The 27,736-nt window shown below is 45.6% G+C and overlaps 1 protein-coding gene across 1 annotated transcript; it reads left to right on the top strand.

The window, feature by feature from the left end:
* Positions 1–79: 79 nt before the first annotated feature.
* AHCY (adenosylhomocysteinase) lies at positions 80–27,683 on the top strand. Its single transcript, XM_075720975.1, has 10 exons — positions 80–107; positions 1,915–2,105; positions 5,141–5,216; positions 7,097–7,249; positions 13,511–13,623; positions 16,518–16,725; positions 17,570–17,657; positions 18,577–18,694; positions 24,536–24,730; positions 27,335–27,683. The coding sequence occupies exons 1-10, from the start codon at positions 80–82 to the stop codon at positions 27,464–27,466; spliced, it is 1,302 nt and encodes a 433-aa protein (XP_075577090.1). The 3' UTR covers positions 27,467–27,683.
* The last annotated feature ends 53 nt before the right edge of the window (positions 27,684–27,736 follow it).

Below are 27,736 nucleotides of genomic sequence, written 5' to 3'. Positions count from 1 at the left end.
GCGCTCGGGGCCGCTGCCGCCTTCTCCTCCTCCTCCTCCTCCTCCTCCTCCTCCTCCTCGTCGGCCGGCCGCCGCCAGCATGTCGGACAGGCTGCCCTACAAAGTGGGTGAGTGCGGGGCCCGGCCCGCCTCCGCGGGGCTCCGGCGGCTCCCCGGCGCAGGCGGGGTTGCGGGCCCGGGCCGCGGCCGTGCCGGGCAAACCCCGCGGTGGCGGAGCGGAGCGGGGGCTGCGGGGCCGCGGCCGGATGAAGATGGCAGCTGCCGGGCGGGCAGGGAGGGCAAGGCGAGCCGCAAACCCCGCTCTGCGCTGCGGGGCAGGGCTGCGAGGGCACCCGTGCTGCTCAAAGAGCCGCGGAGAACGAAGAACGGGGCCTCTCGGGGGGCTGCGCCAGCTCGCCCAAGCTGCTGGGGCGGGGGTCCCGCCCGCGATTTCGCCGCTTTCCAGCCCCGGAGCCCTCGGCGTGGGCGAGCCCGGCTGCCCCGTCCCCAGACCCGGCTGCTCTCCGAAGCCCTTCGCTGAGGCCAGGCTTTCGCTCCGAATGTGAAAGTGTCTGTAAATCTAGGACCTGTGTTACGCGTTCCCCCTAAAGATTTTGGCGGGTATTCCTGTAGACCTGAAACTCCACCAAAAAAAAAAAAAAAAATCTAGTTTTTATAGAGAGTTGTCTGTTCTTTGAAGGCTAAGTTCAAAGAGAACTCTGTGAGGCTCAGATTCATAAATAATTACCCTTGGAGGCTATGAACCTAACATACTACAGGATATATTTTTAAGCAGCCCTGGTAAAACTACCGAGCCCTTAGGACGGGTAAGATTCAATACCCTTCCCCTCCTGATACAGTTGTTTCCATGGTCCTTCCATTGCCTGGGCTTTTTTCAGTCCCCGTTGGTGTAAGGGCTGTGCACCCGTCGGCTAACTCGCACGCAATCGCTTCAGTGGCCCCTAGGCTTCATTCTGGAGCAAAATGCAATTAGCTTGTCTGTAGTCAACGCGGCAGGCTGACTCCGAGGTCCTAGTGTTTACATGTGCTTTACACAGCCTGCGTTCTCTAGGTAGGTGTAAGAAAAGTATCTCGCCACGTTCTGAAGTGAAACGGTAAGCTTCTGAAATCTCCTCTGAAAGAGCTCGCCCGGTCAGAGGGATGCTTGGTGTTGGCCAGTGCCACAAAATGCTGCGCCTGGGCATTAGCTCTTTGGCCCTTGCCTTTTTGAGGCTAGGGTCAGACATCCATGGGGAGTGCAGTATTTTCTACTCCAAGCTACCCTGTTGGAAGTCTCCCTTGTTCAGTTTTTGCTGAACTCTTCTACTATAGATCCCTTTTACAAAGGCAGAAGTGGACTTGTAGCTGAGGTAGTTATGGTGCCTTGAAAATCATCTTTGTGGATGCAGGGGGGTAGGAAGCCTGCGGCTTAGCTTTTAAGAGGGGGAGCTGGGCTGGGCTCAGCCCCTGGTGCACTTGGCAGGGAGCGTGCTGTGTGTGTTCTCATGTGGGGAAGCTATTGCCATACAGGCAGTCCCCTCCGTGCAAGTCTGAATAGTGTGGAAGTAAATCTACATAGAAGTGTCAGGCCCTTGGGCAGTATCTGTAAGGAGGAGTGCTCAAGGCTGGGCCTTACTGAATTAATGGGCCTCGGGATGTCTGCACGCTAGATCGCAGTTGATTAATGTGCTCGTACAGGAGCACACTTTTTTCAGAGGGGCTGTTAGGTTTGGTCTAAACTTGTTTGAAAGCCTCTGTGCCATAGTAAAAAAGCAGGGAGTAACTGGAATAGGGTCTGGTTTTCCCCCAACTCTCTCTCCCAGCTGTTGCTGGGTGTTCAGTTCAGCTGTTGCAGCCGATGCCTATCCACAAGTGTGTGGACAGATACCAACGTCTCAGCTATTGAAACTCTGACACCCTGTCCTTCTCTTGCAGCTGACATCAGCCTTGCAGACTGGGGTCGCAAGGCCATTGAGATTGCGGAGAATGAGATGCCAGGGCTGATGAAGATGCGGGAGATGTACGCTGCATCAAAGCCGCTGAAAGGTGCACGTATTGCTGGTTGCCTTCACATGACTGTGCAGACAGCAGTTCTCATAGAGACCCTTATAGAGCTGGGAGCTGAGGTAAAGTGTCTCTGAGTTTCTCCTTCAGTGTGCTCTTGGGTAATGCTCTGCCTTGGGCACTGCTTCTGTAACTACCTTGGGGGATCCTGGCAAATATCTGTACTTTTTGGAAGAGACCGTGCTGCAGTCTCCAGGTGGATGGATTATGTCTTCTCTCCTTAAGCAAAAAGCTTGTCACCTGTACTGCATGCACCTCTGGGATGTGGTATGTGTCTTCCCTCTGGGCAAGCTGCGTCTTCACAAGTGCCCATTTTGGGCTGGGTCGTTGGCTTCAGCAGCTCCGTCAGCTGTGTGTACAGTGCACTGAGCAGCGGTGCTGAAAGCTGCTCCCACGCAATTGTGTTGTGCTCGGGCATGCACTGCTGTTGCTGGTAATGCTGAAGCTCTAGTGACTGCCTCCAGCACAGATTAGCCTCTATTAAGAACCACATCATGCCCTGGTAGAGTCAGCAAAAACTAATGAAGCTTTCTGAGAGCTCATGCTGGCCCTTGAGCTGTGCAGGAAAACAACAGGGAGGCAGTGTGCTTCAGTGGTCGAGGGCTGGGAGCTCCGCTGGCTTTGAATTTGTTGTGTGACTATGGACCAGTTACCCTGGTCCATATTAAAGGCTGGGGTACTTATAAGCCATTTACTGCATTGTGTCCTCTGCCTGGCTTGCTGAATGAAGTCCAGACATCACAGCTGAGTGTTCGCTGTGCAGGGCATGAGGAGAGCCGGGCATCTGAGTACAATCCACATAGCTTGTGTGCTGAGCAGGGAGCTGACTGGAACTTGATGACGGATTACATTAATTATGTATGTGATGTGAAATTCCTTCTTCCTGAAGTTTAGCTGCCTGAACTCAGGCTGCCCGGAGGTGTATGGGATCCCTCCCTGGGAAGAGTTAAAAGAATTGAGCAGTGTCATGCTGGTCAAAAGATCTCCCTCCTGGGAGAGGGGGAATCTCTCTGTAGCAGCTAAGGTATTTCCTCAAAAAGTGGAGGGAATAGGTCTAGACAGCATGCCAGGTCAGCCTGGGCAAGGTATGTGCTGTTGTGCAGGTGTTCTTCAGCCTGTTCAGAGCTGTTCCATGGTTGCAAATGGTGCAGTGCTGAAGGAGAGCTTTGCTGTGGAGGTACAGTCCTGGCTTCATTCCAGCTACTCTGTGTACGAAACTCTTGTCCCTCCACAGGAGTTAAAAGAAAGCAGTAGCCACTGAAATTTGGGAACCTCCTTGCTGCTCCTGTTGGTTGCTGTATCCCAGTATGGCTGGCCTGGGCAGCACCTCTGTGCTTATTTAAACATTGCCAAGCTGCTCTAGTCTGAGCACAACCCCAAATCAGTGTTGTGTGGCATTCATCCAAGTCATTCAAGGAGGTACCTGCAGAGATTTGGTTCCTCTAAGCGTAAGTTACGGTTGTGCCTTTATATGTGTGCTGTTGTGTTGGCTTCTTCCTTGTCCTGATACCTGCACGGTAGTTTAGACTTTGACTTGAGTTTGGATTCAGCCCTGGTTCATCTGTTCTGCCAGAACTTGGGTGCCTGCGAGGGAGGAGCGAAACTCTGATGAAACCATACCCTACATAATGGGAATGTAGTTCACTGCAGCGTAGTAATCTTGGCATCCCTTTTTTTTGGCTAGGTTAACAAAGATAGAATAAATACTCTGTGCCTCAGTATGAGTTCTGAAATTGTAATAAAAATGCATCCTCTTCATAACCAGTGATGTAAAGATTAGGCTCTGAGCCCATCAGGTATGCCAGGTATTCTAGTGTCTATGCCATTATCACAAACTGGTGTTACAGACCTGAGGATGCAGAGTTGAAGTGGCCTATGTCTTGTATCAAGTGCTTGAAGTGTAAACAATAGGTATTTGGTGTACTTTGAATTTCATGACACCTCCTGATGTTGTCTGTACTGATACGGAGGGAGCTTAGAAAAACCCAGGTGAGGAGGTGCTGTGCTGAAGGTCACAAATGATTCTATGCTACTTTTACTTTCATTAAAAATAATCCAGCCACCAAGCCAGGAAACATGAAATTAATTATTACTCTACCTTTAATTGGTTTAGTGGTGGACTTGGTAGTGTTAGGTTAATGGGTGGACTTGATCTTAAAGGTCTGTTCCAACCTAAATGATTTTATGATTCTATGAATTTAGTCTCCAGGTGTGTTTTCTCTGACAGGTTGTGTAGGCTCAGATGAGGTGCTTCCTACTGCAGCTCTTACTTTGAAGTGTTGATACTTGATAAAGTGGGATAAGTATCTGAAAACAGGCTGAAGGATTATGCCTTATTGCCCTCTCTCCTCAAGGTCTCTTACCTATAGGCATGCAAATACCTGCTAGTCAGCCCTGTAGGGAGCAGAGTGAGACTTGGTGTGGCTCTGGGATGTGGTGGTTTCTGTGCCTGCTGGGGAGCTGCAGTAGGCGTGCCGATAATTTTCAATGGAACTCAGCAACATGCTGTTGCTTTTCTAGGTGCCTGAGCCTAGTTATGGAATCTGTGTGGAAAACGCTTAGCTCAGCTGGAAAAGCTTCCATGATTGGAGCACAGAGTGGGAGTTGGCTGAGCATAATCTTGGAGAATACCTGTTGATCGAGTGTAGCATTTCAGCTGCAATTCTGACTCTTCTGAGTGCCAGCAGGTGTGTTGCTGCATGTCCATATCCCTCAGTGGACACTTGCTATGTGGCTGTTCTGAAAATCTGAACTTTATTGACCAAAACTTTCTAAACCCACCCTACTGTGCACTTCCTGAAGATCTATAGCTGAATGTGTGCTCTGGCTGTCTGGCAGAAGCTCTCGTGAGTGAGGAGATGGCTGAATATGTGGCACAGCTAAAGCTCCATTACATTCTCTCCCAAAGTGACGCTATTTTCCCTGGCCTGGTCAGATACTTAGTTTTCACCCTAACTTCGCAGAGCTGCTGAGAAAGGCAGGAATCTGCACTAATAGGCCTTTCTGCTCTTGCTCCCTTTTTAACTCCCATGTCTGGAAAAAAGTGCCCGATATCTCAGAACTTTGTTCAGCAAACAAAACTTGGGTTGTTTTCCAGGTACAATGGTCAAGCTGCAACATTTTCTCCACTCAGGATCACGCTGCAGCTGCTATTGCAAAAGCTGGTATCCCTGGTAAGTTTTCCACATTCTAATTTGGCGCTGAGTTGGGGTGTACTGCCTGTTCTAGCTAAATCAAGCTCTTCTGAACAAGCTTCAGGATAGAAGTAGCCCATCAAAAGCAGTGATTGTTACAAAACAGGACATTTGCTTCAAGCTGTGTTGCCTCGACTATGCATGGCATTCCTGACAATGGCTGGTGTTAGGCTGGGAAAGAGCCTGGCTGTAGGTTACCAGCTTTAAGCCTGGTCATTAAGATGATGGAATGGGCTGGGTAATTAAATGGATTGGTGTGTTAGTGTGTGTAGATGGAGGTGTCTGGTGCTTTCCAGCAAGCTTGGTGCTAAATAGGTGTTAGGGAAGGGATGTTAACTGCAGTGTGCCCTGTTACAGTGACAGGGTCAATACTCAACATATTTTAAGGCTAGAGCTAGGCCAGCTGTGGTGCTGCCCAATATCCTTGAAGCGGTTTATCAGGATGCTGCTGTTTGTTACTCTCACCTTCAAATAAAAAGCAGTTCCTTGCAGATCAGTATGAATATGTTAAGCTGTCTGCTGTGTTACCCAGCTTAAGGACATACAGCCCTCATGGCTCTGTGCAGGGAACTGCACAGCCTGAGCCCGGATGGTGGCAGAGGCCACATCCGATTTCTGGCAGCCTGGTTCTTTGCTTTGGGAGGTGTCTTTCATTTCTGTTATAATTAGCTATTGCCATGAGTCTTTCCCCAGCTGTGTTCCATTCTAAGGTAACAAAGGAAATGGTCCCTTCAGCTCCTTTGACATTGCTAGCTGCAGGCATCACCTCCTCTGCCTGTCTCTGGCATGTGATGTCAAAGGACCGGGCGGGACTCTCTAGATCTGATGTTAGGATGTTGCCTTCCTCACTGCTCTCAACACCCAAAACTCAGCTGAAGAGCAGTTTACAGGTGGAGCATTTGTCTAAGTTTTTGACCTCTGCCCCTTGGTATCCTTGTTTTGTGGAACTTGCTTTTTTGTTAATATTGCAATTCACATACTGTATTTACGAGACCTTGGAGGAATGCTGATCCTTTGGACACAGTATGAGATACTGATGCACATATCTTCAGAAGGGGCAATTGCACGATTGGCTCTTCATGGCTCAAGAGTTACTTTTCTGTGTAAACAGTAAAAACATGACAATTTAGCCAAATGTTGGGGTATGTAAATCATGTGCCTAATATATGTTTGAATGGCTGAGTACTGCTGGGGCTTAAGTATAGCATGAAGCCAGTACAAATGCCTGGAAAGGCAAAAATACTGCTAGATACAACATGCTAGTGGTTGCAGCATGTTGCTTGTGGTAGTTGTCTTGATAAAGAAATATGCCCTAATAAGAGCAGACAAGGCACAGCAGCTTGGATTTTAGTGCTGTGCTAGAGACTGGAATTTAAACTCAAAGTTTCTGAAGAGTTTGTAGTCTGGTGCTCATGCTGAAGTCTAGTCCCTCTTTTCTGCTGTGCTAGAAAATGCTGTAGTTGTGTTTTCATTTGTCTGTATCGGTATATCCAGTGGCTATTTCTAATTCCTGGTAATGTAGGGTGTATTAGGGGAGCAAGTGGGGCGTTGTGGATGTGAGTCTGCTTTAGTTTGCTTTGCCTGCTCCCTCTTAACATGGAAGAAGAGTAAGGAGAGCGGTGAAGCTTCAAAATTTTGACCAAGTTCATGGCCTGGAACTGAAGGCAAAGTGATTTCACTTCTGCTCATTCTGAGATCTTTTTTTCAATGCAAATGTCTTTTTTTGGCCTGCAGGTACAGATAATCATCTGTCTGTCGGCTCTGCTACCAGAATAATCTGCTGATGAAATCTTCCTTTGGCTGCTTTGCTACATGCTGAGTAAGAAACTGGCTAACTGTGTGTGTTTATTCCTGTGTAGTGTTTGCCTGGAAAGGGGAGACTGATGAGGAATATTTGTGGTGCATTGAGCAGACCCTGTACTTCAAGGACGGGCAGCCCCTCAACATGATTTTGGATGATGGTGGAGATCTTACCAACCTCGTTCATACCAAATACCCACAGCTCTTGAAAGGTGACTTGTGTTTTGTTTTGTCAGGCACAGTTCTGCTTGGGAGGCTGTTTAGGCAGTCTGTTTCTGTGGCAATTTCCTGCTTGTGTAAAAGGGGTGGGGGAAGAGGGACAGGCATGTGCAAACAGGCTATGAATGAGTCTCTTACCTGCAGGAGCTGTTTCCATCTCTGCTCTGTAGTATATAAGCTACAGTGACCTGTCCTTCTGGCCATCCTTCACAGTGCCCATCACCTGAGAATGACCAGTGGTACTACTGCCTTGCTAAAAGCTTCCTAGAAATGGGCTGTGCTTTAGAATTGCTTGATGTCTACTTGCAATTAATATTTTTAACATTAATGCTTTTTCTTCCCCATTGTCTTAGTGCTCCTCTGGATGAAGTCATGACAACCTGTAGCCTTTCTTGGAAAGGGAACAGTTTTCTACCTTATATAAACTACAAGGCATTAATTCATCCAGTTTGTCAGTGGAGATGCTGATGGAGTCAGGGTTGGGGCTCTTGCTTTGTTGACTTATTACCTTCAGTGTAAGTTAGTAAAACTGAAAATGGATCAGTGTGATGTTGCTAGTGCATGTAAAAAGATTTATCTGAAGGGCATTTGACATGACCTGCAGTAGCAGGCTGATCTGTGCCTGGCAATACGACAGATTCTCCTTAGCTCTGCCAGTGTCCATCATCTGTGCTGCTGCAAGCCACAGATGCCCAGCGTTGCTAAAGGGCATGTTTGATCTGGGATGTGAAGAAAATCAGATGGTGATATGGGGTGGAAACTAAACTGATACAGTGGGCTGTGCTGATGTTCATTCTTGGTCCATAGAGGTGAGGTTGCTGTCGAAGCCTGCTGGATCAGCTCTCCTCTGACTCGTACCCTGCTTTGAGAGGAAGCTATGGGGAAAAAAATCTGAAGGTGGCAGGTCATGGATAGGGCTGTATGAGGGGAGGAGTCTGGGGCTGCTCCCCATCCATGTGCTCGTGCAGGTAGGTGCAAAGGAAGAGAGGAAACTTCTGTGTGACAGGCCTTGCTTTCTCCTTCATCCTCAACCTGATGTCATTAGTAATCCAACAGTCAACACCTTTGTGTTATTTAAACTGTAATGAGAGGTTTTCATTGGTGTCTGCTCAGCCATGCTGGAATCCCCTCTCTTCTGTCAAAGGTCTCTTGCTTCCTAGATTGCCTCTGTCTGATGTTCGTGACCTCTTGCTTTCCTGCCATTTGATGCCAAGGAATACCACAATTGATCATGCCTCCCTGTTTTTCTGGCATTGTCAGAGGCCAACAAATGCATTTTCCATGTCCATAGTCCTTGTTTTGCAGGGTTGTTTCCCTGCCATGCATGTGCCACACCTCACTTGGTGTCCCTGCTCCTGGGGGTCCTTGTGCTGAGTACCTTTCACATGTCCAGCCCTCCTGCTGTCTGCTTCTTTCTCCCCTCCAGCCCTTTGCTCCCTCTTACTTGTCTTGTGCTCCTGGTGTGGAAGGGGCTGGTATAGTATGGTGCAATAGGGTGATGGCTGTTGAACTGTCTTCTCTCTTGGCATCCATCTCTAGTCTGCCATTGATAAAAAACATCCCTGCTGCCTGGGGTTGCTTCCTAAATTCATAGGAATGGCTCTTCCACTGCGTTTTTGAAGAGTCTAGGCAGGATGTCATACCTGTCAACATTTCCCCTGCCAAAATGTGTGCGCTACCTGCGCTGACTGTAGTTGAAAAGCCTCCTTGCAGCAGTTCAGTGAACTAATGAAGACCCTCTGTGGAGGGTGACAGGACTTGATCTGTTTTGCCTTCCAGTCCATTGCTCCTGGGAAACAGCAAAACTTCCAGAATGGGACATACCACGTAGAGTCTTGATCTCATTTAACTGAGCTCTGCACTTAGCCCTTTGCTGCAGACTGCTTAAATGAAGCTGTGTAGCATCTGGTTTTCTGTATCTTGAAGATAATAGAGGCTAATATATCCTAAGGGCTTGTGGTGATATTTCTCCTCTTTGGGGGAGAGGCAGGACAAGGGTAACATTAGCAGAGCCTGCACAGTATGGAAAGACTGGATTGTGAGACTGGAGACACTTCAGCATGCAGCATCTGGAAGTGCCATTTACCATTTAAAGACTGGATAAGTTTCCTGGGCTAATTGCTAATTCTGTCCTCCATGCTTCACCTGCTTCTAACTTAAACAGATGTTAGTTTAGTCTTGGTGTGCAACTAACAGTTGGAAGTGGGGCTCATTCAAATCTACTTCAACTAGGAGATGTGTTAAATAGCTGTGTGGAAATACTCAGCAAGCTTCCCCTCTCCCTAATCACAACCGCTCTTAGCAGGCAGAATGGTCTTTGTACTGCTGACTTATTCCACTAAACTAAATGCCCTTAAACCCAAGATAAATAAAGGTAGGAGGGGGAAAACTAGAACTGAACAAAGGAGAAAGTCATCTGAACTTGTGTGAGGGAGGTCTCTGGCATCTGTGCAGAACTCCTGTTGAGGAAGGATGGAGAAGATGGGATCACTTGTGGTCCATTGATGCGGATTGCTCATTGGTCAGGTAAGAAATACAGGGGAGCAAAGCAGGTCTGAGTGTTTAGCAAGGCTTTTTCAATTTAATTCAACCTTTTCCTTGCTGTAGGCACTTCCCTGTTCTCCAGTCACTCAGGCATTGAAATTGGGTGGGGTAGGCAGTGCTGCTTTTAGCAGAGTTGCAAAGTAGTTTAGACCAGCTGTAAATGTCACCTGGGGGCAGCAGGCAGGTGGCCTTCAGGGAAGGGAAGCTGCTGGTGTCCATGATGCGAGGTTCGCTTAGTGCCATTTTAAAGACAATCTGCTAAGCTTAGAAATGTCAGCCTGGAGAGCTTTTGAAGGATGACAAGTGTGTCTCTTAGTTGCCAGATAGACCAGAAGAGAGAGGGCAGGTTTGAACTGGAGGTTTCTGCCCTGACTGCCCCCAGATTTCATAGAATCATAGAACGCTTGGGGTGGGAAGGGATCTTTAGAGCTCATCCAGCCCAACCCCTGCAGCGAGCAGGGACAGCTTTAACCAGAGCAGGGTGCTCAGAGCCCCGTCCAACCTGGCCTGGGATGGTTCTGGGGATGGGGCCTCCACCGCCTCTCTGGGCAACCTCTGCCAGTGCCTTGCCACCCTCACTGTAAACAATTTCTTCCTTATGTCCAGTCTAAATCTATTCTTCTTTAGTTTAAATCCATTACTCCTTGTCCTGTCACAACAGGCCTTGCTAAAAAGCCTGTCCCCGTCTTTCCTGCAGGCCCCTTTCAGCGCTGCCAGGCCGCACTCAGGTCTCCCCGCAGCCTTCTCCTCTCCAGGCTGAACACCCCCAGCTCCCCCAGCCCGGCCTCGCAGCAGAGGGGCTCCGGCCCTCAAGGGTTTCCTTCACAAGGGTATGACTATACTTGATCTAGGCAGTTGCACTGGAAAACTGATACTTTTGGGTGTCTTACCACAGGTGCTATATTTCACTGTGCACCAGGCAATGTTCTTTGAACTGTCCTGTCCTGTCCAAGCAAGCCCTAAATATGCTAAAGCCTGAACTCGTTCTCTCTGCAGGTAACCATGTGGGGAGCGTAGTTACCGCAAGCTCTGTGTGAGGTCCGTGGTCAGACAGACCTCCATGGGGACAAATCGGCCTAATCAAGCTCTATTGCCTTCTAGTGTTGTTTGTCTTGCTTCCTTTGTGTGACACAAGGGTGCCGGTGCTTCTGCCTGGTGGTCTGGGAAGAGAAAGGGAGATATGATGGCTCTTCTTAGAGTCTGTTCAGACATTTGTACAAATTCTGGTTTGAAAACCACTTTGAATCGCACTTGGAGACTTCAGCCGAAGTTGTCTGTGTCCTTGGCTTGTGTTGCTCATCTAGGCTTAGATCAGTTCTCAGCTTTTCTAAGCAGTAGGGATGGGTTTGACCCAGAATCGGCACCTGTGTGCTGCTGACCTGGCTGGAGGGGTTCATGGAGGGGGTCATAGTGGGGTCTCCGTGCACAGGGTGCGAGTGGGAGGTTCACAGGGGGTGGTGATGCCAGGGGGTGGTGCTGTGCCATGGAGCGCGGGGGGCTGCCACAGGCCCCCCGATTTGGAAGGGGGAAGACCTCAGGCCGGGGGCATGTGTATCCTGGATGTGGGCTGGGGGGAGACACAGCGAGCCGTGCTTCCTGAGAGCTTAAGCCGTGAGCTTTGAAGATGACTTTAACAAGCTTTATGCTTTGTCACTTAATTGAGCTCTGGTACAAATCTGGGATTCCCCTTTCCTCCCTTTCATGCACCCCCTTGGGAGGGTGTGACCTGAGCCTGTGGGTTCCCGGTGGCTGTCACCATGGCTCTTGTTCCAGCTGGGCAGATGAAACCCAAAGGGTTGGGGCAAAGCACTGGCCTGCCTTCTCCCAAGAGCTGTGCTCCTGTAGCCTGCTAGGGAACTTCTTGTAGGTCTTGGTGGCTGAGGAGGTAGTGACACTTGGACACCTCTCTTCTGATACCCAGAATTAACAGACTGCATAAATAATTCTTTTGGATTTTGCTGGGGGTTATTGCTGTTGGTTCCTACTTGCCCATCCCTAAAGTAATATTGGCTGTTGAGGATGTGTGCGGGCTGTGGTTGAGGAGCCCTGCCGTTGCTGGTGATCTTGGCCTGGTCCTTTGGCCCCTCTGCTTTTGCTATTTGTGAAATAGGAAGGTTAGTGCTCAGCTCTTTGAAACACCAGGGGGGCTGTGGATAGAGTGTGGATAAAAGAATGTATGTTGGAATTGGGAGTGATTATATGTTATACAGTGAGGGGGAGGAATTAAGAAAAATGACATGAAAAGGAGCCGTATTTCTGTCTGTTCATGTGCACTCACATAGGATAACCTGGGCTGTCACCCACTTCATCCGTAAAAGGGCCTGAACAGAACAATTTATGAATGTTGTTTATTTCTCCGAATTTTTCTGTCAAAATGACTGTAAAATTATTTTTCTTATGAGCATCCTTTCAATTTTATTCTGAGGTCAGTGTGAGAGGTCAGTTGCCTGGAGGGGCAATATCTTTTCTGCATAAATCTCTGGTGTCCATAGAACTTCGTATTCATCCTTTTCATGTGTTCTCTTTTCTTGTGAATCTGAATTAGCTCCAAGTGCCACATAGATCTCATTATAGAGATGTTGCTTGTGTTGGTGTTTTCAGCCTGATTTAGCAGAATATCTCTATTTTCCCCCCAATAGTTCATACTTCAACAAAATAATTGTCTTGCAGTATGCCTCTGGTCGTTAAAGAACAAACATAATTACTGTACAGTGGAAATTCAGCCAGATCGGATAGTTTAGTTTCAGATTTATTCTGATTGTCATAAATTGTGTACCTTTTTGTGCAGAGAGGCTTTCTAAGTATTCAGGGTGTTGCCCAGTGTAGCAACTGGACAGCTTATATATAATGAGACTATTGAGACTTTAGAGATGAGAGATATCCAGGAGTCATGTGCAGTGATGCCATTTCTGAGCAAACTGGCTGCTGTCAAAAGGTCCACAACGAGTCAGGGCCCTCAAAGCAGGGGGTGCCTTTGCAGCTTTGGCTTCTTGGAGTAATGTGGAGCAAGGCCAACCCCGTGACAGTTGCCATGTTATCAGGATCTTAGTCCATTATATGATGTTGGTGTTTCTAGACAGTCCTTTGTCTCTGGTTTCTGCCTCTTGGACTGTTTTCAAAGAAGGATATATTTGAAATAATGTTTTTTGATTGTGCTGAAGTTTCATGTAGCTAGTATGCAGATTTGGGGGAGGGGTGTCGGCTGTTTAATCAGAGCTGAAGTTGATTACAACAGGAGGATTGGGAATGGTGAATGGTGTATTTGACTTTTTCACTTTTTTCAGTTGATCCAAGTGCTTTAGTGGTTGCCTAGGTATCATCTCCTTTCAAGCCACCTTGCAAGAATGGACTAGGCTTTAGCAACATCATGAGGTGAACATCTTGCCCTTTTTGCAGAAGAGTTTTTTTTGATCATTTTGTGAGAAAATAGATGAGTGGTGTCTGTCTTGATTCCCTGGTCCAGAGCTGGTCCCTCCCATTTTTCCACAGAATATTTTGTCCTCGTCTTTTAATTGCCTTGTGGGGGAAGAAACTGGTTTGAAGTTTCAAACTACTGTTTGAGGATCCAAATGAGGGTTTTCATCTATTCCCTGCTTCCTGCAAAGGGTTTGTTTAACTTAGGCCTCTGGAAGATGCTCCCAGCACCTGGATATGTTGGTCTGCAGCAGTGTTAACTCCAACTAAGGTGAAGCCTTTTACTCCCCCCACAGGAATTAGAGGTATTTCAGAAGAGACAACCACTGGAGTTCACAACCTGTACAAGATGAAGGCCAATGGGACCCTAAAAGTGCCAGCTATCAATGTTAACGACTCCGTCACCAAGGTAATGCAGCTAGAGCCTTTCTGCTATGTTCTGCTGACCAGTTTGGTGTTGGGATGTTGTCGTTCCCATGCAAGTATTCCTTCTCTTGCCGAGCTATTCTTGACCTGGTACTGAACAGATTTTCACCATATCCTTGAAGTGAGCCCATGATGTCTCTAATGGGACATGCCATTGTAAACACCCTGTTTTCAGAACATCAAGGGCTTTTTTTGTATATAAGGACATGCATTCTTCTGCATTTTAATAATGTGAAAACACCTTTGGAAATCGTGGCTCCTGGGGTACAGTCAGTTCCTGTGGCAAGGGGCATGTCCTCACTCTAAGTAGCTTAAAGCCCATGGGTAGGTGGCAGGTACCAGCTGGAAAAGAGAAAAAAGAGTGTGACCTACATGGGCTTGTGACTGGTAAAGGTCAGTTGATCTGACAAGGTACCTCTGCAAGCAGCAGTTGCAAAGGATAGGGCAGGAGGTATTTATTCCTTGCTTGGCTGTATTACTGCTTCCCGAGACAAAGCCTGGTGAAATGAGGGATGAGGGAGAAGGGTGCTGGTGCTTTTTGGATGCAGATGAATTATAGTGGGAATTTCAGGTGTACTTAAGGTTTATGCATCTAGATGTGTGTTTAAATCTGGTTGCTAAATCTATTTCAAGTTACCATACTAAGATTATCCTATTGGGTATGGCAGTTCTCACTGTTTGGTCTGCTTTCTCTGCAGTTTGCTATCTGAAGAGTATCTTCCTTTCTGCTCACAAAGATGCATCTGGCATTTTATTTCATAGCTAGTGGGCCGGAATCCAGTTGATCTTGGAAGAAGCTTGTTTCTCTGCATCCTTTTCACCTAGATTTGTGCCTCCTGTGTAATAGCTATTAATACTGTTTAGCAGATTTGGAATTCAGATGTTTCTAAATAAGCCTCTTGAGTGGATTTGGGTTGAGCTCACTTTGGTGCCAAGAAAGTGCTTATTTTCAAGTACTGTTCGGTATTCATGTAGTAAAAGATTTGTACTAACCACAGTTACAGATCTCCAGGAAGACATGCAACTGAGCTGACAAATTCTGCTCTCCCAGTTTGATATTTTCGCTTGGTGCCAGGTTCCTATACTAGTATTTGGAGAGAGAAGGCAGGCAGCATCCATCCAGTTCTGTTCTTCCCTACTGCCACTCAAATGTATTTTTTGGGGGGACAGATGTCTGCGTCTGGCACTCTGCTCCCTTGCCTGCATGGGAATGCACAGGCGTCTGGAAGGCCTTGATTGCAATTGGGGGATTTGGTGATGAGGAATCAAATCTGACCATGCTGTTTTCCTCCATAAGAAGGCTTATACTGCAAGGAAAATCTGCTGGAGGACTAGGAGAGGATTATGAACTGGCACTAGCTTTGGAATTTGAAGGACTGGTAACATAAATTTTCTGAAATATTAATGCCAAATGTGCCTGTGATAAGACTTACAGGCACTGAGTCAGGAACTTCTGGATCTGAAGTATAACTTCTTACACATTAGTCCTCGGCCAGCTTCTGAGGCTGGGAGTGATATGCCACTGTACCTCGTAACTTGCTCAGATAATGCATTGGAGTCATAGCTGCAACACTTTTATATGTGGACTTTGCATTTTTTTATTATAAAAAAAAATTAGTTGTAAGCTGTAGACTGAAAACCAAATTGTAACATCTTGCACGTGCTAGATGGCACCAGCCATAGCTGCAAGGTGGGTCCCATTTGAACGATCAGTGCCCCTACTCACATCTAGGTATGCAGTCTTAAGATTGCTTATAGCAGACGGAGGGCTACCTGTGTTAAGTGAAAGCAAGAATGATTGGTGATCTAAGGCTGTAGAAAGCACAGGTCAGGCTTTGAGACCAGAATTTTACTGTGAATGGTGAGTTCTTTATACCCCTGCCTTGGGAAGCATAGCACAACTTTGGTAGCCAGATTTTTTTTAATTCTTGGCTTCTGTAACTTTTCAGATAATCAAATCTGCTTATACAGCCCATCTTCCAGGTCAAAACAAAGGGCCCAAGGAGAAAAAGGAGGAGCATTACAAAAATCAGTACAGCAATATGTGTTTCTGAGTTTAGGAAGATGGTCAAGTGGAGTACTATTTGACATCTGACTTAGCAGGGGAATTTTGATTTGGAGGTCTGGCTGTTAAGCTCATGTGTTAATGTTACAGTAGGAGGACGTTGTGCGATGGGGCATTAGGAGATGAAATCCAGGGGTTCTTGGTTGCAGTGACCAGTATTGTGAATGGCTACTTGCTGGATTTTTCTAAGCAGTGCTGAGGTCTGGCAGTGTTAGCGTAACTGTTCCTGAGGGAAGATGCAATTTTGATCTTCCTGGGCTGCAGGAACTAATTTCTCATGGTTGATGTGGGCAATGTGCTACTTCTGCAGGGTGCATGTGTCTTGCAAAGTTAAGAATATGTGCTAACCAATTGGCCAGATACCCTGCTGGTGGTTTTTTGCCTATCTGTGGCACTTGGTTCAGTTCCTTCTCTGATAAACAGCAGCAGAGAACTGGTGAATATCTGGTTAAGGAACTCTGACCTACCTCTGTACGCAAGAATTGTTTGTGCTTTTACTTGATAAATTCAGGTTACCTCTAACAAGCTTTTAACATGCCCAAGCTCTAGTCAGTAGACATAACATATTTATGAAATGCTTCTTACCAGGGGGGTGCTGAAGCCTGTATCTGGTATAATGATATAGATTGAAACTGGATAAATAAAAACATCAAATGAGTTTCTTCTTCCCATCCCTCGCTGTGGCTAAAGTATTTAGCTGACTGTCAGCCTCCTGGTTTGTAGTACTTTCATGAAAGTCCATTTTGTTTCTCTAAGGAATTTTTACTTGAGCGACTTCATCTATTCTGAAACTACTCCCTTTTCTTCCTCAGAGCAAGTTTGATAACCTTTACGGCTGCAGAGAGTCCCTCATTGATGGCATCAAGCGTGCTACAGATGTCATGATTGCTGGAAAAGTAGCAGTCGTGGCAGGTTATGGCGATGTGGGCAAAGGCTGCGCTCAGGCCCTGCGGAGCTTTGGAGCCAGAGTCATCATCACTGAAATTGATCCCATCAACGCACTGCAGGCAGCCATGGAAGGTGAGAACTGAAGGAGATGCAGAAATTAATGCATCTGACGGGGGGGTCTCTGCATGTCAGTGTAGAGCAATAAATGATAGTTGGCCAAGAAAGCTTCAGGGGGTTTCAGCCCTGTCCCTGTTAAACTGGAGTCAACTCTACCTCAACTGCTCAACTGCAGGAATTCTTTCCTTACGGTCAGGGAAGGAGTTTATTAGAATAGGCCTTGAAGATGTGTTTGGAGTCAAGGATATGGAGACCATAGTGGGGTAAGGCCCCCATTTTATAATGCTGTAAGCCTGGTTTTGAATGGGTTTGTTATCTTCAAGTTGTGTGACTTTAACCTCCGGTGTGGGTTAAGACTTCACTAGAATATCTCCACAGTAAAACACCAGGCCTTACCTTCAGTAGATGTTTTTGGAGAGCAATGCCATGCTCTCTGCCTTTCCAGCTGTGCTCACGGCGTGCTCTGGAAGCTGTGCTCCTTCTGTGGGTGCCTCATGTAACTGTGCTTCTTGTACCAGTTTATCCCATTTCTAGTCATACCTGACTAGAAGCTGCGGGTGTTGTGGGTGCACTTCCCTGTGCAAACGTGACCCCTGAATCCAGTCTGAGTGCTGTGCCAGGTGCTACACCTATGGTTGTAAGACATTGAATGTGTAGATCTACAGACTGGAAACAGGTGAGGGATAGATATTTTTGTACTACACTGGTATTTAGTAAGACAAATATGCCCACTGCCTTGCATCCTCCATAGGTCATGTGTGGCACAGACTTTGCTGTACTTTTTCTACTTGTAATATTGTAGCCCACTTTTTAATAAGTGCTGGTGGTGGGGGAGAGGAATAACTTTTTCTCTTTTCAGGTTATGAAGTTACAACCATGGAGGAGGCCTGCAAAGAAGGCAATATCTTTGTTACCACCACCGGCTGCACTGACATTGTTCAGGGCAGGTATGGTCTAGCCATTTGCTTTAGTGAAAGCATACCTGTACAGTTAACTTTTTTTAAATACAGTCATAACTTGTCAGTGGTATAGTGAGGGCTGGCACACAGTCTCATTTCTGGACATCAGAATTTAGCATTGATTTAGTGAGAAATCATGGCTTTGGTCTTTCAGTTCTGTTGGATTGTTGCCACGTTGCAATTGTTCCTGTCTTACGGCATGTAAGGATGGAGAAACAAAAGGTGTAGAGGGGTAGACTGACTTTTGGAGAACGAGGGTACCAGGGTTAAATTCTGTGTTAGGACAGATAAATGTGAACAGAAGAGGAGGTAGGTAAAGGTTGAAGGTGATTCTATCTGTGAGTACACACAGCAGACTTGAAACTAGCCTGTTCTCACTAAACTACCCTGCAGTTTTTTTGTTACTGCTTCTTAGATCTCAATTTATAGCCCCTCCACTCTATACAAACCCATTCCTATCTTTGCCATTATGATTGTACATGTTGTAGTGGAAGATCAGATTAAGTGGGGGGAGATAAGGCCATTAGTCTTTAGAGATGTAAAACTGCTGGAAGCTTTAAAGTCACGAAGAAAACTACTTCTTCTGTGTAGGAAAGAGAATAACTGCAGGTATTTGTTTTGACCAACTAAACAAAATAGTTTTACTTTCCATACTGGGACAGTATTTTCTCTGCAATAACCTCTTGTCCTTGGGAAGTGTCCTTCCCTAGAAGCTTGAGAGTTTTTTCCAGTAGACTTCATGTGCCTGGAAGATTACCAGACCCGCACATCTTGTGAGAGTCAAATGCAGTCAGTGAGCCAGGCACTTTTCATTTCTCCTTGAGCAGAGCTATGGACCAGAGCCTCTTCTGCTGCTGAAGAAATCTTTTTTGTGCATTAATTTTTAATATAACTTTTTCTTTTTCAGGCACTTTGAGCAGATGAAGGATGATGCCATAGTGTGTAATATTGGCCATTTTGATGTGGAAGTTGATGCAAAGTGGCTGAATGAAAATGCGGTAGAGGCAGTGAATGTTAAACCTCAGGTGAGACAGCCCTCGCACAAACTCTCCTGCTAGAAAGAAGCAATAGCTCTTAGTGTCTAATTCCAGAAAGGGAGGTATTTATCTTCAGGTACGTTGTTTCTAGCTTTCTTGGAAGCCAGTGTTGCTCTGGGCTGATCAGAATGGAGATTCTGCTCTGCCCTTCCCCAATTAACCTGGAACAAGCTGCATGTCATATTCTCGTGTGGGTATTAAAGCAATTGGCTCCAGCCAGTGCCCAAGCATACAGCAAGAGGCTCCTGGTATGGATACATCTTTCTCTTTGTTCCTACTTTTTTGACAAACAGGAGCGTACCCCTTTGTGGTGGTTGTGTAGACAATTAGATGCATCATGTTCGTTCTGTACAGGAAGTCAGCTTTGATGTTTGAGGTATGGAAATGTCCTTTCTTTGATAGCCCCCAGCTGAAAACAGTGCCAGTGAATCTCAAGGAAATGTCTTCTGGGATTCTGTCAGGGTTTGGAAGAAATCACACCTCTTTGTTTTCAAAGCATTTTTTTTTTTTACTTGGAGATTGAAGCCTCAGGAAAGCCTGTCTGGAGCTTTGCCAAACTCAGACTTCTCTTCCAGACTTAGTGGCTTCATTTTAGAAACCTGCATGGGCAGACAAGGTGGGATGTTTTATCCTTGCTCAGCTTGCATTCCCACCATGTATTTACTTCAAGCTATGGCAGTAGCTACACAGGAAAATAGGGATCTAAACATTTCAATTTTTCGGCCATGTGTCCTAAAGCAGAGAAAATGAACTTAAAAACTGTTTTGTAACACCAGCATTGAGGGAGAACATCACATAAAGCAAATCAGGCTTTGTCTGACTTGGCATGGGACTTCTAGTTACTTTTTAAAGAGGGAGTGTGCTTGCTGATAGTAGGATTCTGGGACAGGTTTTCTACCTTTTTAAAAACACCACACCCAAGCATATGTCTTAGTAGATCTCAATCTGCCCTTCCAATTTTCATAACTCCCTTGTGGCTTACTGGCCACCCACATCAAAGTCTTACCAAGCAGTTGTGAGAGTCTTTTTGGTGTCCTGTTTGCTGTTGAGACACTCCACGTGGGCTCAACTAGGTATGAAGTTATACCCTCAAGTTCTCGCTATATTCAAGTCTGTTCTTGCCTGTGACCTTGGTGTGGAGCTTGCTCAACAGCTCTTGTCCTAGAGGAGCCTGCAGCTAGCTCCTTGCTTTCTGGTAGCTTGGGTTTTAAAAATAAATGGGACTGCTCAAAAAGTAGACATTGTTGAAAGCTAAATTGGGTGTTAATGTGGTAAAATACAAACTACCTGCACATGGCCATTCAATGTGGCTCTTAAAGTCTGTATGAAAAATTGTGTCACTGTTGGCGGAGGTAGTAGTCAATTTATGTACTCTGTATTGAAGGAGCTAGTCTGTTACAGATGTATTAGGTGCAATGAGAAGCAGTCTAGTCCAAGGTAGGAAAACGGCAACATGTTTCTGGTTAAAAACAGCATGTTACTTTTTCAGAAGGATGCAATTAGTGTCAAGGTCATCTCTATGGTTTCATGCTGCAGACCGACTTCCTGCTCTGAATCTCTCTGGTCTGTTAGATACACCGCTGCTGTTGCAAGCAGGATGTTCAGAATGATGCAAAGGAGATGCCTGTTTACAGAGCAAAAGCTGTGGAAATAGCTGCCCAATGTGCTGTGGGTGCCACAGGTGTGTTTGCTTAAAAGTCATTGGGTAAAGTTTGTGAAAGGTGTCTCTGACAGCCCTGAGTGGCCCACCTCTCTCTCAGCTTGATGCACGGGTAGCTGAAGCTGAGAGGATTTACTGGGGGGAAATAGCACTTTACCCTTGGGCTGTTCTCGTACTTTTTCTTACCCATCTACTGGCTATTACTGGAGATGGGATGTGCCTAGAGGTAAATCTGATCTTATGTGGCCGTTCCACATGTTTGAAGCTTTACTGCAGTGAGGATGGCCTATAGATGTGTACATTGCCAAGCCCAATAAAAGCTGGTCCCTGACTCAGGTTAGTACTTGGGTTTTGTTGACTTCTAGCAGTGAATCTGAAGCACTGTTAACTAGCTTGAATCTCCAGTTGGACTCTGTTATTGGTGTATTTAATGCTTTATGTAGCTACACTGTGCTAGTGGTATACTCCATTTTGTGTCTGTTTAGATTTCTTGTCCCCAAACACTTCAGACCTGCATGACAAGGTAAGGAGGTACCTGCGGAGCAGGTGTCACATGAACAAGTCCTGCTGTGTAAAAGCTTCATTATTCTTCATTTTCATTCTCTGTGCCTGATTGCCATGGTGGCTGGGCAACTGAGCAGGAGTGGACTAATGCACATCCTAAAAGCTTACTCGTTTCACAGAGGGGAGAGGCAGGAGTGGGAGGCAAAAAGTGACTTTCGAGCCCCAAATTCCATGCTTGAAACAAATTAAAAGGCATTGAGCAGAAATCTGCTGCAATTGCTTAACTCTTCCAGGACATGCATTAACTTTAGGTTTAGAAACAAACTCCTAGCAGGTATCCTGCAGCTTCTGTCCCTTACTACCTGCATGGGAACTCATCTGCATGTGTTGGGACCTTTCTCAGGGCAGCAGTGATGAGTCATTGCAATAATGGATATGATTGCACTTACACTGAAATCTGGGAAGGAAATTATCAGTTTGCCATTGAGGCCATTGCTGGTTTTTCAGTTTCGTTGCTCAGATTCATCAAAGGGACGCTTCTGTGGTCATGTTGTCCCTAGTCTTTTGGGGTGTCAAGGGGAGGTCAGTCCTGTGTTAAAGGTGTGAGACCTTGCACTTACTCTTAGAATAACGTGTATTTTTTTTACGCCAATGTTCTGGGTGGGGTATCTTGTGTTTCATAATACCAAGCACTAACTCTCTAAATATTCAAATTTTTACTAAGACCTGGCAGCTTTTTTCTATATCCTGTAGCAGAGAAGGGAATATAGGACAAGAGCAAAAAAACCTTTAACCTCCTGTGAAGACATCTGTCTCTTGATCAGAGGGTTAATACCAGAGCTGCTAGACTTCATCTAGAGGTACAGAGTAATCGTGAAAGTGTCCAACATGTTAATTCTCAGTACCATTCGGTCTCCTTTTACAAGTGGTGAGCTGGTGTAAGAAATGTTTAATACTTGGGAAAGGAAAACATCTTATTGGGCCATTCTGATGCATCTGTTGCTTTCGAAGTACAGTTAAGGAGGAAATAGGCTTATTACTGAAAAGGTGGCAGGTTCTTTTGCATATGGGGTCGCACTGCAGTCCTGCTCAGCCGCGTTCTGATGTGAAGGACTGATATATAGCACAGGCTTAACTCTAGAGGGGAAGGAAAGGTCAGGCTGGGATCAATGAACTTGGGCTCCGAAAATAAATTATTTGCTTGGCATGGTGTGGAGGGAAGTGCAAAGCAGCCAGAAAGTCCAGAGGAGGCTAAATGCCAATGGGGAAAGAGAGGAGGCATTTGTGTAAGTGTGGAAATGGACTTAATGCTTGGATAACTTAGAATTTTGCTTCTGTAGCAATTTCTTGAGCTTGTGAATCGGCCTGCTTATCTCCTCATAGATGAGATGTGTTTCCACAGTGCTGATTTAAGCCTCTGCTGGTGCCACTACTATTTTGTATTTATTTCTGTGCAAAGACATTACTTGGTATTTTCTGCGCTACCCTGTGCATTGAAGGAGTCATGTCAGCAGATTGCTGAAGGTATGGGATTCCATGCACAAGCCAGCAGCTGTCCAGGTGCAAGTTGTGTAGATACAATGTTTTGACACCTCAACCACTCGATTCAGAATTCAAAACTCAAATGCTACTTAACTGCTACCTTGTAGTACTTTAATCTGTAAATATAATGTTTAATAGAAGTAATATTGTAGCTGTTCTCAGGGTTTTTAGTGTTTTGCTTTCTGGCTGCTTCCTTCTCTGTTTCATTACTTTCTCCCATATGATAGCTGATATGGTATTTTTTGGGTGGGCTGAGCACTGTCACTGGTGTGGTCTACAATGGACAGTCAGCATCCATAAGGAATACTGCAACTGCTCAGTGGAGAGCATTCTTACCAACCCAAACTTGCTGTACTGCTCTTGGACAGGGGAAATTAAGAATTATTTAGGGCTTCTTTTTTCAGGTGGTTACTGTCTGCATATGTTGTGCTGAAAACATAATAATCTGTTACATGAACCCAAGAAGTAGAAAGTAGTGCTGCGATTGAAGCATGGCTGGGGGAGACAGGTGGAGGCACAGACCTGCTCTGAAGGCAAAATAGCTGTTCTAATAAAATTGTTTCTATTGATTTACTTATTACATCTTCTCCCATGTGGTTAGCAATAGGACGAGAGGAAATGGGCTCAAGCTGTGCCAGGGGAGGTTTAGGTTGGATATTAGGAAAAAATTCTTTATGGAAAGGATAGTCAAGCATTGGAACAGGCTGCCCAGAGAGGTGGTGGAGTCCCCATCCCTGGAAGTGTTCAAAAAACAGGCAGAGGTGGCACTCGGGGACATGGTTCAGTCTGGTCTACCCTTGATTGGTTTAGTGTGGACTTGGTAGCATAGGTTAATGGTTGGACTGGATGATCTTAAAGGTCTTTTCCAACCTAAACGATTCTATGATTCTACATCTCTGCTAAGGACCTACACAAAGATGTTTTTTCAGAAGATGGTATTGTTACGGTTAAAGCTTCATCCCACATGGCTTTTAACTTACAGGGCAAAACTTAAAGAATAAAACTGAAAATGATGTGTGTTTTGCTTCATATTAAATATCTTCTGAGACTAAAAGTATAAATACAGCTGTGGGGAGAGACCCTTTCAGGTCTTTCACAGTTGCTGTGCCACTACATTGTAAGATAAATGGACTTGTCTAAAGCATTAACCTTTGTCAGAGCTGGTTGTTGATGATCTTTTAAGTCTTTACAAATGTTTGCTCTACTCCAATGTGTTTGGTGTGATGTGAGCAATAAATCTGGTAAATTACAAGAATATTCAGTATTCACAGGCCATATGGGTGTTTCATTGTAATGTACTGCAGGGGTGAAGGCAGAGGAGAGAAGAGCTAGTGACTGGTGGAAAGGAGAAGCAGAGTTAACTTCAGTGTTGCAGGAGCCCAGTCTGGCCCAGACAGTTGAGGCGCATATTAAGTGACATTATCTTCTGGATCGTGTGGGACTCTCTCCTATAGCTGAAGACCTGTCTCCTTAGCCCATCTGAGACTTGATTCTGTGTGCAGAGTCCTGTTGTCCCCAGCATAGCTTGGAAATTGGTCTGAGTGGAGGACCATGTCTTTGGCCCCCTGAGAGCAACAGCGGGTACACCAGAAGCTAGGACAGCTGTTTATATATGTACATTATATGTATATACCTAAGGCATTGGCCTTATGGAAGTGGGAAGAGTTACAGGGGAGCAGTTTCAGCAGGCTGAGGACTCTGGCTCTTGCTCCTGTGTTAGACGGAAAGGCTCTGGACTGGTGCATGCAGAGGTGTTGCCTCTTCTCTCCTGTCTCTCCACACCGGTTGTTACAATTAAGCATACATGAACTGCATCTTACTGCTAGCATTATGCTCCCCACCACAGCCGCCTGAGACAACATGCATGTGGAAGAACCAGAAGAACTGGATAACTGGTTAAATATGAAGCAGAGGCTAAGATTCATGTTGTGTGAAGTCCAGAATAGCCGCAGGCTTTGCAAACACTGGGAACTGAGGGAGGGGAGTCTCAACTGTAATCGAAGTCTGTGGTGCAAGCCCACTGCTGAATTGTTGATGTGAAGAAAAAAGCCCACCAAGCTTTGAATGATTTAAAATGCTCTCTTTACCCTGACATCACACTACTCTTGCTTTTTCCCACCCAGGTGGATCGCTATACGCTGAGGAATGGCCGTCATATTATCCTGCTAGCGGAGGGCCGACTGGTCAACTTGGGCTGTGCCATGGGGCACCCTAGCTTTGTTATGAGCAACTCCTTCACCAACCAGGTGCTGGCACAGATCGAGCTGTGGACCAATAGTGACAAATACTCTGTTGGAGTCCATTTCCTGCCAAAGAAGGTGAGTTAGAATAGCAGAAGGATGGAAGCTTGTAAGGAAGCCAACTTCAGATGTGATCGTGTAGACTTGTTTTGTTTGTGCTTGAGTTCATTTTCCTACTGAACGTTGTTGTGAGGAGCTTTTGTCCCTCAGTGAATGCTTGGCTTTGGTCACACTGAGTCTGAAGTGAGCTGTTTTTTGTGGCAAACCTGCTGTGCAGAACTGGGGCTTGTCTGTCACATGCGATGGGAACATCAGTCACTTTTTGGCTTGAGCTGGGGCTCTTTCCTAAGGTGCAGGGAAGCCCTGTGCTGCCTCAGGGTAGTCAAGGAGCTTTTCCCAACCAACTTGTTCCTTCTGCTGGATGTCAGCATTCACGGCAAGCTTTCACATGCCTATCCCGCAGCAAAGTCTAGTGGGGCAGAGTTGAAGCTGGAGTGAAACTAGGAATTACTTCTACTGTGAGTGATCGAGTCTGGATCCCATTTGCACCTGAGCAGAGCTTACCACAATCTGGTCCTAATAGCTTCAAAAAATACTGACGACATTCCCTCCAGCTTCCCTTTAAACTTCTCTGTGTGTTGTTTGTTCTTGGAAAAACGTAAGAACTCATGTAACAACTCACCCTCTGCACTCCATAGAATTTCAAAGAATAAAGCAATTGCCTTGTCAGAACCAACAAAAGATGGGCAGAAGAGCGTTCTCTGATAATTTTCTGGCTAGTGTCTTTCCTTGTTCTTTGTAGTAGCTTTTGAGGTCCAAATGTAAAATTTGAGAATTACCAAGTACCTTACATTGCGCTTTCTTTGACTGCAAGAATATTGCCTTGATGATCAGCTATTACAAACATGCACACATTTCTGCAATGTGTGTTCCCAGCAATCTAGGCAAACTGTTGGGTCCATGTTCTTGGCACCAAATCTGTCCATCCTTATGCTCAACTATCTGATTTTAAGGTAAGAACGTCGGCTTACCTTCATGTAAATTTGTGTACCTTTTTACCTAAGTCTTGAAGTCCCCAAGCTAAAGCAGCTGTGAAGCAACTCATCTCTGCTGCAGTTTGAGAACCTGATCTAGGAAACATCAGGAACTCAGCTCCTTTTCAAGTGGGTGTAATCAGGAAATGCATGTATCAGATCTTCACATATCAGTCTGGTCAACCAGATATGCATTCAATTTTTAACCCTCCTCTTTTTTTCTGACAATCTACTAAGCTTAAATACTTGTTTCACTTCTAAGCAGAGTCCTTCCAGTTAGCTTTTTTCTTCTGTGGTTTTCCTGACTCCTATGTAGTGTTCGGTAGCTTTCAAGGTTCGCTTCCACATTCTTCAAGCACTTGATCTTATGTTTTTAATTTTGTCTTGTATATCTTTTTGTTGGTTCTCAAGAGATGTTGGCGGTTCTACTATGAGCAGGTTGAGATGTAGTGAATTATACTCTGTACGGATGTAGCTTTTTACCTGGTTCCTTACAATGGGATTACTTCAAAGTAGTTGCTTGTTACCACACTCCCTTTGAGTGGGAAATCTAGTTATTGAATGCTTTAGGACATGCTGGTTCACACAAGCTGAAGATCTGGCCCTTCATTGCTCTGTTTATTTATTGCCCATCAAATATATTGCTAACTTTCACATTTATTTAACTAGCATGGGGGAAATATCACCAGTCTTTCCCATGCTGCTGGAATTTAGACTTACCTTATCTGTTTCCTTAGCAATGATTACTTGTATTTTGCAGGAATTACAAATGGGGGTCGAACTTGTTGTTGTATTGTAACTCAGCAGCACCTGATCCCTCCTTAGTGCTGTCTTTTCTGTCTTTGGGTATCCTTTATGGCTGTACATTCCCCTCTGACATAGCAGCTATTTTGCCATTTTACTGTTTGTTTTCTGACTCTTCTGCACCTATCTCCTGTAGCACTTAACTGTCTTGTAATTTTACACATTTTTCAATCCCTTGAGTTTGCATGTCTGCCTGATGCCTCTGGGATAAAGAAAATATATCAACATTTCTAAGCCTATGTCCTACAGCCCACCTTGGCTTTATTCTTTATGAAGACAATGCCAATAGATACTAGCATTCTTGCTTAATTAGTGATTCTGGAATGAATTTTTTAATACATGTACCCCTAAGATGGGATATCTGGAAAGGAGATGCATTTTTTCCAGTATTAGAACTTACCTAAAATTGTAAGATGACAGTCTAGGTGTCTATGTAGTCCAGGTGTCTTTGTAGTGGAAACATGACTGGGGATTTGCCATTCTACCAGACTGGATATTCTTATCTCTGAACAGTTTGATCTCTGTTCTTTACTTGTTGGATGGATGTTAATGTGTAAATAAGATTGAAATGGGCTTGATTATACAAAGTTGTCTGTCTCACTTAAGCTTAATTTGACTCCTGCAAAAGCATCCCTCTGAATGCAGTTCTGCGCTCAAAGCAGATGCCTCTGTGCTCAAGCAGGTGAGGTATGTTGGCAGGAAAAGAGCTCATCTGCATCAGTCTAAGTCCTCCCTGGGGCTGCTGTTGGCTTTCACATACTCATTTCTCACTATTGACCATGACTTCCTGAACTAACAGTAGTCTGTTCTGCTAATATTCTTGTCTCAATGTTTTGTTTTCCAGCTGGATGAAGCTGTGGCAGCTGCTCATCTGGATAAACTGTGTGTGAAGCTGACGAAGCTGAGTGACAAGCAGGCCAAATACCTAGGCTTATCGAGAGATGGGCCATTCAAGCCAGACCACTACAGATACTGAGCAGGTGGCACTACCCAAAGACCAGAGTGCAGGGATACAACCTTCCAAAGCTCTTGTGTGTGCTGGGCTTCTGAGAACAAGCCCTTTGCCATACTCCTCTCAGTGCTGCAGAACCCCTCCCCTTACCAAGGGAGCTTCAGGGCCTTATTTGTTAGTGAAAGAGGATCACTCTGACTCTCGGAATTAGAATTGGTTACTTAGCTAATGTCATGGTGAAAAGGATCCTGTGCACTTTTATTGGCTCCTAATGTGCCAATAAGGGGAGCAGGA

Source organism: Pelecanus crispus, chromosome 14 (genome assembly GCF_030463565.1).
Source record: "Pelecanus crispus isolate bPelCri1 chromosome 14, bPelCri1.pri, whole genome shotgun sequence".
Lineage (NCBI taxonomy): Eukaryota > Metazoa > Chordata > Aves > Pelecaniformes > Pelecanidae > Pelecanus > Pelecanus crispus.
The sequence above is the reverse complement of the archived record's forward strand: the minus strand, read 5'-3'. Positions and strand labels throughout refer to the sequence as shown.